This window comes from Rhinopithecus roxellana, chromosome 20 (genome assembly GCF_007565055.1).
Source record: "Rhinopithecus roxellana isolate Shanxi Qingling chromosome 20, ASM756505v1, whole genome shotgun sequence".
Lineage (NCBI taxonomy): Eukaryota > Metazoa > Chordata > Mammalia > Primates > Cercopithecidae > Rhinopithecus > Rhinopithecus roxellana.
This window is the reverse complement of record NC_044568.1, coordinates 20,376,748-20,386,700: the sequence shown is the minus strand read 5'-3', so window position 1 is coordinate 20,386,700 and position 9,953 is coordinate 20,376,748. Positions and strand designations below refer to the sequence as shown.

At 50.2% G+C, this 9,953-nt stretch overlaps 1 protein-coding gene across 1 annotated transcript in view; it reads right to left on the bottom strand.

Moving 5' to 3' along the window:
* Window positions 1-4,704: 4,704 nt before the first annotated feature.
* The window catches only part of CA5A (carbonic anhydrase 5A), a 51,481-nt gene continuing 46,232 nt past the window's right edge, over window positions 4,705-9,953 (bottom strand). Inside the window, exons 6-7 of the mRNA XM_010355580.2 lie at window positions 9,458-9,613; window positions 4,705-4,964 (exon numbers count right to left, since the gene is read on the bottom strand). Coding sequence (XP_010353882.2) covers window positions 4,812-4,964; window positions 9,458-9,613 — 309 coding nt within the window. The 3' untranslated portion in view covers window positions 4,705-4,811. The remainder of the gene's footprint in view (window positions 4,965-9,457; window positions 9,614-9,953) is intronic.

Below are 9,953 nucleotides of genomic sequence, written 5' to 3'. Positions count from 1 at the left end.
TCCAGATTCAGAGACCACCCCCTCCATTGACTGTGTCACCCCTTCCCCACCAGAGAAGCGGGCTGTTCTCATACTGCTGCAGGCAGCTCAGGCAAGTGCCTTCCTCTGGCCACTGCTTCCATCAGTGTGAACTGCCCAGCATTGTAGGATAAGCTTTCTCCTGGGTTTTAAAGTTCAGGACTTTCTCTCTTTGCTGCACTTTTTGCTTGACTAATTGCACAAACCAGAGAAGGCAAGAGTAAAATGCTGCCTATCCCTTGGCCTGGGGGGTCAGCGACAAGTTTCTCGACTTCTCAAGTGAGCCTCAGTTTCCTTATTAAAAACCAGGGATGATTTTGTAGAACTTGTCACAACTCAGTGGGAGTGCCGTGGCCCTTATGCCCAATGACACCATCCTGTCACTTTGGGAGCTTCCTAAAACACCGTTCCCCAGACCAACGGCGCTGCGAGCTTCTGGGGCGTGGGCTGGGCCCAGCATGTCAGCATGACCCACAGCGGGACTGGAGCTGCTGAATGCGCACAACACACTTCACCCCAGGCCTGGTTCAGGAGCGGGCGAGGCAGCTGTACACACTGTCCTTCAGCAGACTCCTCTGGATCTATGGATTCTAAGTCAGGAGCATCAGCTTAGAGGCAGAACTGAAATGTGCCCGTTTCCCAGCTTGGTGCTTTCCCACTTCCACTTTGACTCCTTCCACCCAGCCCTCCTTCACCCAGCATCACCACCAAATGTGACCTCCTATAAAGAGCCAGAAACTTTAATTTGGTGGGGGCAGGGGGTGGAGTCTCACTCTGTTGCCCAGGCTAGAGGGCAGTGGCACAATCTCAGCTCACTGCAACCTCCACCTCCCGGGTTCAAGAGATTTCTGGCTAGTTTTTGTATTTTATTATTATTATTTTTTCTTTTTGAGACAGTCTCGCTCTGTCTCCCAGGCTGGAGTGCGGTGGCCACCATCTCGACTCACAGCAACCTCTGCCTCCCAGGTTCAAGCAATTCTCCTGCCTCAGCCTCCACAGTAGCTGGGATTATAGGTGTGCGCCACCACGTCCGGCTAATTTTTCTTTGTATTTTTAGTAGAGACGAGGTTTTACAATATTGGCCAGGCTCATCTCAAACTCCTGACTTCATGATCTGCCCACCTCAGCCTCCCAAAGTGCTGGGATTACAGGCGTGAGCCACCGTGCCTAGCCTGAGTTTTTTTTTGTTTGTTTGTTTGTTTGTTTTGAGACAGAGTCTCACTCTGTTACCCAGGCTGCAGTGCGGTGGCTCAATCTCGGCTCACTGCAACCTCTACCTCCAGGGTTCAGGCATTTCTCCCTGACTCAGCCTCCCAAGTAGCTGGACTACAGGTATGTGCCACCACGCCCGGTTAATATTTTGTATTTTTTTAGTAGAGAAGGGGGTTTCACCATATCGGCCAGGCTGGTCTTGAACTCCTGACCTCGTGATCCACCCACCTCAGCCTCCCAAAGTGCTGGGATTACAGGCATGAGTCGCCGCACTTGACCTAATCTACTTATTCTTTATCTCCCCAGAATGAAATGGCCTTTATCACCTTTGGAAACAGATTAGCATCTGTTTTCTGTGCTTATTGATTGCAAAACTTTCTCTCTTCTGGCAGGAGTATTTTTTAATGCTATGAAAATAAAAATACTGGGCCAGGCCTCAGTGGCTCATCCCTGTAATCCCAGCACTTTGGGAGGCCAAGGTAGGCAGACCTGAAGTCAGGAGTTCGAGAACAGCCTGGCCAATATGGTGAACTCCATGCCTACTAAAAATACAAAAAAAAAAAAAAAAAAAAAAAAAAAAAAAAAAAATTAGCTGGGCGTGGTGATGGGCACCTGTAATCCCAGCTACTCAGGAGGTTGAGGCAGGAGAATCACTTGAACCCGGGAGGCAGAGGTTGCAGTGAGCCGAGATTGTGACATTGCACTCCAGCCTGGGCAACAGAGAGAGACTCTGTCTAAAAAAAGGAAAAGAAAAATACTGTACTGATTCAGATTTTTTTCCAAGCAAGTAATAGGTAAAAAGAAACCCAAACTGGCTTACAAGAAAGAGCACCTGTTGGCTTGCGAAACTGATCAGCTGCAGCCATTGGTATAAGCTTGATCCGGACCGGGCGCAGTGACCCCTGCCAGTAATTCCAGCACTTTGGGAGGACGAGGCAGGCGGATCACCTGAGGTCAGGAGTTGGAGGCCAGCCTGACCAACATGGAGAAACCCCGTCTACTAAAAATACAAAATTAGTCAGGCGTGGTGGCACACGCCTGTAATCCCAGCTACTTGTGAGGCTGAGGCAGCAGAACCGCCTGAACCCGGGAGGTGAAGGTTGCAGTGACTCCAGCCCAGGTGACAGAGCAAGACTCTGTCTAAAAAAGAAAAAAAAAGGGAAAAAAAAAGGGTGAAAGGCAGCCCCAGAGTGGGAGAAGAGATTTGTAAAATGGGCAAAGGCCTTATCATTGGAATATACAAAGAACTAAAAAATCAGTTAGAAAACCACAGACAGCCCAAGAGAAAAATGGGCAAATGTCTCAAGTAGGTATCTGGTGAAAGAGGAGATGCGGATGGCCAATGAATCTGCACACAATGCTCATCATGGTTAATCATTAGGAAAATGTAAATGAAATCCGCAGGAGACACCTGGGCACACCCTCCAGAATGCACACAGTGACCAAGTGGCAAGGACAGGAACGACCACTTTGGAAAACTCTAGCAGCACAGCCAAACCTAGCCTCCCCACTAAAAATGCCCTTTGCTCAGAACCCAGCAGCAGCTCCAAAGTCTCCACCCAGCCTGTGGTGCCCCAGTAACCACCCTTGCCTCCCAGGCCTCTCTCCTCACCCCTGCATTTGGCTGCCCTCACCCTCTGGCTGTACCTTGAACATCCGAAGGGCACTCCTGCCTCCAGCCTCTACCTGGAATTTTCTGCCCTCATGTAGCCATGTGGTTCTCTCCTCCCTTGGTCTCTGCCCAAATGGCCCCTGTAGAAGAGACCTCCCCACTCAGCCATGTCCTCTCCCTGTGACTTGCCACCCCAGACTTTCTGTGTTTATGCATCATTGTCTACCTCCTTTCATCAGAGTGTGAGCTCCGCAGGCAAAGGCTCTTCAGACCTGAGGCAGTCTAGGCTCCGTCCCCAGAGTCTAGAATAGAGCCTGCCACATAACTGGCGCTCAATAAATGTTATATAAATTAATGGAAACTGTCCTGGCGCCAGTGGTAGCTCTCTTTCCACCAAAGGAATGAGCTTGCCAAGAGAGAGACAACATCATGAGAGAAAGACAGAAAAGTCACGCTCAGGCCCATCATTGAGTTCTGGATCAAGTCTTTTTTTTTTTTTTTTTTTTTTTCAGACGGAGTTTCACTCTTGTTGCCCAGGCTGGAGTGCAATGGCGCGATCTTGGCTCACTGCAACCTCTGCCTCCCGGGTTTGAGTGATTCGCCTGCCTCAGCCTCCCAAGTAGCTGGGATTACAGGCATATGCCACCACACCCGGCTACTTTTGTATTTTTAGTAGAGACGGGATTTCTCCATGTTGGTCAGGCTGGTCTGGAACTCCCGACCTCAGGTGATCCAACCGCCTCGGCCTCCCAAAGTGCTGGGTTTACAGGTGCGAGCCATCATTTCCAGCTCCTATGTTATTTTTTAGGAGCTTTGTTGTTTTACTTTTCATGTTTAGATCTATGGTCAGTCAAAAATTAATTTTTGTGTGTGCTGTGAGGTAGGGGTGTGAGGTATGGTGAGAAAAAAGATTCATGGTTCCCCATTTGGATATCCAGTTGGCTGGGTGGGGTGAGTTATGCCTGTAATTGCAGCACTTTGGGAAGTCAAGGCAGGAGAACTGTTGGAGCCCAGGAGTTCAAGACCAATCTGGGCAACATAGTGAGACCCCATGGATCGACAGATGAATTGGTCGATCAATCGATAGATAGATACCCAAATTATCCAAAACTGTTCACAGAAAAGCCCATCCATTCCCTACAGCATGACTCAGGGATCACTAATTTGTGGAAGCTTCTAGACACACTATCCATTTCATTGGTTGATTTGTCCTTCTCTGACAGGTACCACATTATCTTAATTACTATAGCTTTTTATTTTTATTTATTTATTTATTTTTTGAGACGGAGTCTCACTCTGTCACCCAGGCTGGAGTGCAGTGGCATGATCTCAGCTCACTGCAACCTCCGCCTCCCGGGTTCAAGCGATTCTCCTGCCTCAGCCTCCCAAATAGCTGGGATTACAGACGTGCACCACCACACCCAGCTAATTTTTGTGTTTTTAGTAGAGATAAGGTTTCACCATATTGGCCAGGATGGTCTCGATCTCCTGACCTCGTGATCTACCCGCCTTGGCCTCCCAAAGTGCTGGGATTACAGGCGTGAGGCACCGTGCCCAGCCAGGAGTTCTCACAAGGAGGAGGCAGAAGCTGTAAAGGCAAGGAAAAGGATCCTCCCCTAGAGCCTCAGAAGGAAGCAGCCGTGCGGACATCTTGGCGTCAGGCTTCTGGCTCAATGAACCATAAGAGAATCAATCTCTGTTGTTTTAAGCCACCAAGTTTGTGGTGCTTTGTTACCGTGAAACTAAGCACCCTGCAGCTTCCTTGGGTGCCATGACACACCCTTCCATCCAGCGTTATGTTCCCCATGGTACTTACACATCTTTCTTTCACTTGCAGCTGAAAAGTGTATCAACTAAAGCAATAATCCCATTCTCTCTTTTTAATTTCAGAAGTCACGTACGATCACATTGTGAAACCTGGGGAACAATGCTTCCTTCTTTCAGAGTCAGTTCTGCTACTCATGTGGACCTAACGTCTCAAGGATCTTGTGCCCTCATTAGTGGTCTGGAAGGATGCCCAGACCTTCCGGTTCATCAGGGGTTGAAGAGGGCGATAGTTGTTCACCATCATCTTCTCCTCTTCACCAAGTGCAGAAAACAGGAGAGTACGAAATGCAGAGAGCTGGAATAGAGGGCAGCCAGGGTGAGCTTGGTATGAGTGCAGAGTGAGCCAGCCCCTGGGTGTCCCTCAGGCCTTGTGTGGTCCCCTCTCATGCTGAATCAGGATTGCCCGAAATGACCAGTAAACATGGTGTAAGTGACGGTGTGTGCAGAGCCAGGTTATAAGAGGCATTGCCGCTTCTGCCTTGGTCTTTAGGATCACTTGCTCTGGGGGGAAGCTGGTCGCCATATTGGGAGGGTACTCAAGCAGCCCCGAGAAGAGGCCCATGGGGAGAGGAACTGAGGCTCCCTGCCAACTGCCAGCACCAACTTGCCAGCCACTTGAGAGGGCCAACCTTGGAAATGAATCCTCTAGCCCTAGTTGAGCTTTCAGATAACTACAGTCCCAGCTGACATTGGGCTACAACTCATGAAAGATGGTAAGCCAGAGCCACCCAAATTCACAACCCATGGAAACTGTGGGAGAAAACAAACGAGTGGTTTGTTGTTGTTGTTGTTGTTGTTGTTGTTGTTTGATACAGTGTTTTGTTCTTGGTTTCCAGGCTGGAGTGCCTTTGGCGAGATCTCAGCTCACTGCAACCTCTGCCTCCTGGATTCAAGCGATTCTCGTGCCTCAGCCTCCTGAGTAGTTGGGATTATAGGCACGAGCCACCTTGCCCTGCTACTTTTTTTTTTTGAGACGGAGTTTCGCCCTTGTTGCCCAGGCTGGAGTGCAATGGTGTGATCTCAGCTCTCAGCAACCTCCGCCTCCCAGGTTCAAGCAATTCTCCTGCCTCATCCTCCCGAATAACTGGGATTACAGACATGTGCCACCATGCTTAGCTAATTTTGTATTTTTAGTAGAGATGGGGCTTCTCCATGTTGATCAGGCTGCTCTCAAACTCCTGACCTCAGGTTATCTGCCTGCCTTAGCCTACCAAAGTACTAGGATTATAGGTGTGAGCCACCGCGCCCAGCCTAATTTTGTATTTTTAGTGGAGACAGGGTTTCCCCATGTTGGTCAGGCTGGTCTAGAACTCCTAACCTCAGGTGTTCCACCCGCCTCGGCCCCCAATGTGCTGGGATTATAAGCATGAGCCACTGCACCTGGCCCAAATGATTGTTTTCTGAAGTCACTATGTTTTGGAGCTATTTGTTACACAGCAATAGATGACTGACACATATAATATAAATGCTAAAGTAACATTTGAATTTACTTTTCACTCAGGGAACTAAAAGACTACTTTTTATGACTGGGCACGGTGCCTCACCCCTGTAATCCCAGCACTTTGGGAGGCTGAGGTGGGTGAATCACCTGAGGTCAGGAGTTTGAGACCAGCCTGGCCAACATGGAGAAACCCCATCTCTACTAAAAATACAAAATTAGCTAGGTGTGGTGGTGCATGCCTGTAATGCCAGCTACTTGGGAGGCTGAGGCAGGAGAATCGCTTGAACCCAGGAGGCGGAGGTTGTGGTGAGCTGAGATCATGCCACTGCACTTCAACCTGGGCAATAAGAGGGAAACTCCATCTCCGAAGGGGGAAAAAAAAAAAAAGACTTTTTATGTATCATCTCACTTATTCACAGAATATACTTATGAACTCTGTGAGGTAACTCACGCATTCAATTAAATTCAGAAGTGAGATTATGTCTACATGCTGATAGCGTGAAGTGAGATTGTGTCTACATGCTGATAGCGTACTGAGCCAGTTAACCCTGCGCGATGATCACGTGCCCCCTAGAGTTGTGCTGTGCATGGTACATGTGGTCTTCTGGGCCCTGACCACGGTGTGCTCATCCACATTTGTGGTCTGCACATTTGTTGACTGTCTCAGAGAGGCAGCCTTTCTCCTCCCCTGGAAAACTCCCCGCCTTCCAGGACGTGTGTACCCTGCCTCCCTAGCTCCCTTGCTCAGGACAAGGGGCTCCTGCCCTGCATTTTTATATGACACCGGCCACCTTGGCTTAACACTATTGGCTTTGCTTCTACTTTCCTGCCAGACCGCAGTGTTCTGAGACGAAAGCTCTGTTCCTGTGCCACTCCTCCACACCTGCCCCCTCCCACCCTCTCCTGGTGGCACAGACCCAGAATGGGCACTCGTCACATATATGCTTGTTGAGTGGCATAAGGGTCTTGCTGACAAGGGGCCACCTTCAACCAAAGCCTTCCCCATGTCCGACGTCTCTGCTTCGGAGGCAGGCAGATATTCTGCATCCCACATCTCCAAGTGCAAATGACATCACGCCGTGATGAGTAAACGAGGGAATATTTTCGCAGACCCAGGACACTGAAAGACCCTCACCTGCAGCCCTCGGAAAGCGATGAACCAGAGATGCTAAGTCCTGCTGCGACTGCTGAGAAGCGTCTGCTGGGTGGGGGCGGGGCATGTAGGCAGCACACTTGTGGTTCTAAACTGCCTTGGACAGACAGCATTGTTACAGATTCTTAAGATTTCCAGAAAAAAATGATAGTATAAACTTTTATTTATTTTTGTTTATTTATTTTTTTTTTGAGACAGAGTCTCAGTCTGTCGCCCAAGTTGGAGTGCAGTGGTGCGATCTCAGCTCACTGCAACCTTCGCCTTCCAGGTTCAAGTGATTCTCCTACTTCAGCCTCCCAAGTAGCTGGGACTACAGGCGCCTGCCACCATGCCTGGCTAATTTTTGTATTTTTATTTATTTATTTATTTATTTGAGATGGAGTTTTTGCTCTTGTTGCCCAGGCTGGAGTGCAGTGGTGCAATCTTGGCTCACTGCAGCCTCCACCTCCCAGCTTCAGGTTATTCTCTTGCCCCAGCCTCCCAAGTTGCTGATATTACAGGCATGCACCACCATGCCTGGCTAATTTTGTATTTTTAGTAGAGACAGGGTTTCACCATGTTGGTCAGGCTGGTCTCGAACTCCTGGCCTCAAGTGATCTGCCTGCCTTGGCCTTCTAAAGTGCTAAGATTATAGGCATGAGCCATCACACCCAGCCCAACAGTATAACTTTAAAAAATGTATACAAGTATTATTAACTAATTTTTGGGAAAAAAAGCAATGAAACTATTTAGATAAGAAAAAGGAGGGCCGGACGCAGTGGCTCACGCCTGTAATCCCAGTACTTTGGGAGTTCAAGGCGGGCGGATCACGAGGTCAGGAGATCGAGACCATCCTGGCTAACACGGTGAAAACCCATCTCTACTAAAAAATAGAAAAAATTAGCCAGGCATGGTGGCGGCGCCTGTAGTCCCAGCTACTCAGGAGGCTGAGGCAGGAGAATGGTATGAACCCGGGAGGTGGAGCTGGCAGTGAGCCGAGAACGCGCCACTGCACTCCAGCCTGGGCGACAGAGCGAGATTCCATCTCAAAAAAAAAGAAGGCCGGGCTCGGTGGCTCATGCTTGGAATCCCAGCACTTTGGGAGGCCGAAGTGGGAGGATCACCCGAGGTCAGGAGTTCAAGACCAGCCTGGCCAACATGAGGAAACTGCGTCTCTACTAAAAATACAAAAACTGGCTGGGTGTGGTGGTAGGCGCCTGTAATCCCAGCTACTCGGGAGGCTGAGGCAGGAGAATCGCTTGAACCTAGGAGGTGAAGGTTGTAGTGAGTCGAGATTGTACCACTGCACTCCAGCCTGGGCGACAGAGTGAGACTCTGTCTCAAAAAAAAAAAAAAAAAAGAAAAAGAAAAAGGAAGAAAACAGAAACTATGCAGACCCTGGGACAACTCCCATGAACGCCTTGTGTCTGCGTGTGATAGATCCGGGCGCTGCTCAGAACACGCTCGCTGTGATCATTGGAACCCCTGTCCTCCTATGAACGCTTGTGTCTGTGTGTGATAGATCCGGGCGCTGCTCAGAACACGCTCGCTGTGATCATTGGAACCGCTGTCCTCCTATGAACGCCTTGTGTCTGAGTGTGATAGATCCGGGCGCTGCTCAGAACACGCTCGCTGTGATCATTGGAACCCCTGTCCTCCTATGAACGCCTTGTGTCTGTGTGTGATAGATCCGGGCGCTGCTCAGAACACGCTCGCTGTGATCATTGGAACCGCTGTCCAATCTCAACAAGCTCCTACTTCGATTGGAAATTTTTTCTTGTGTAAGAGCGTCCCAAAGGCATGAAAGAGTGTAACTCCACAATGCTCTTTTTTTTTTTTTTGAGATGGAGCCTCGCTCTGCCGCCCGGGCTGGAGTGCAGTGGCTGGATCTCAGCTCACTACAAGCTCTGCCTCCCCGGATTCACGCCATTCTCCTGGCTCAGCCTCCCGAGTAGCTGGAACTACAGGCGCCCGCCACCTTGCCCGGCTAGTTTTTTGTATTGTTAGTAGAGACGGGGTTTCACCAGGTTAGCCAGGATGGTCTCGATCTCCTGACCTCGTGATTCGCCCGTCTCGGCCTCCCAAAGTGCTGGGATTACAGGCTTGAGCCACCGTGCCCGGCCACAACGCTCTTATGCAGCATCTTAGTGATGCTGCCAAGCAAGAGAGACACCTTCCATGAAGTGCCATCATGCCAGTTACGGGCACAGCTCACCTGGCTTGGGGCCACTTCAACGGGCTCCTTCTGGATGATCCAGGTGACTGACTCGGTCAGCGGTGGGGTGGTGAGTGAGCCCGCGTAGGTCCAGTAATCCCGGCAGGCTGGCAGCAGACTGGAGGGGTCGAAGGGGCCCATGGCCGCCCGCGCGTCCTGAGAGACCGAGAAGCACAGGCCGTGTCAGTCCTCAGGCGAGACTAGGAGCTTCCATCTTATCTCAGCATGTGAGGCCTTCACGGCGCTTGGAAGGAAGTGCTTTCTCCGAGATAAGGCCACGAGGCCACTGCTGTCACACTTGGAAGCAGTGATGAGAAAATATGACCCTTCTCCCTTCTTTTTTTTTTTTTGAGACGGAGTCTCGCTCTGTCGCCCAGGCTGGAGTGCAGTGGCCGGATCTCAGCTCACTGCAAGCTCCGCCTCCCGGGTTCCCGCCATTCTCCTGCCTCAGCCTCCCGAGTAGCTGGGACTACAGGCGCCCGCCACCTCGCCCGGC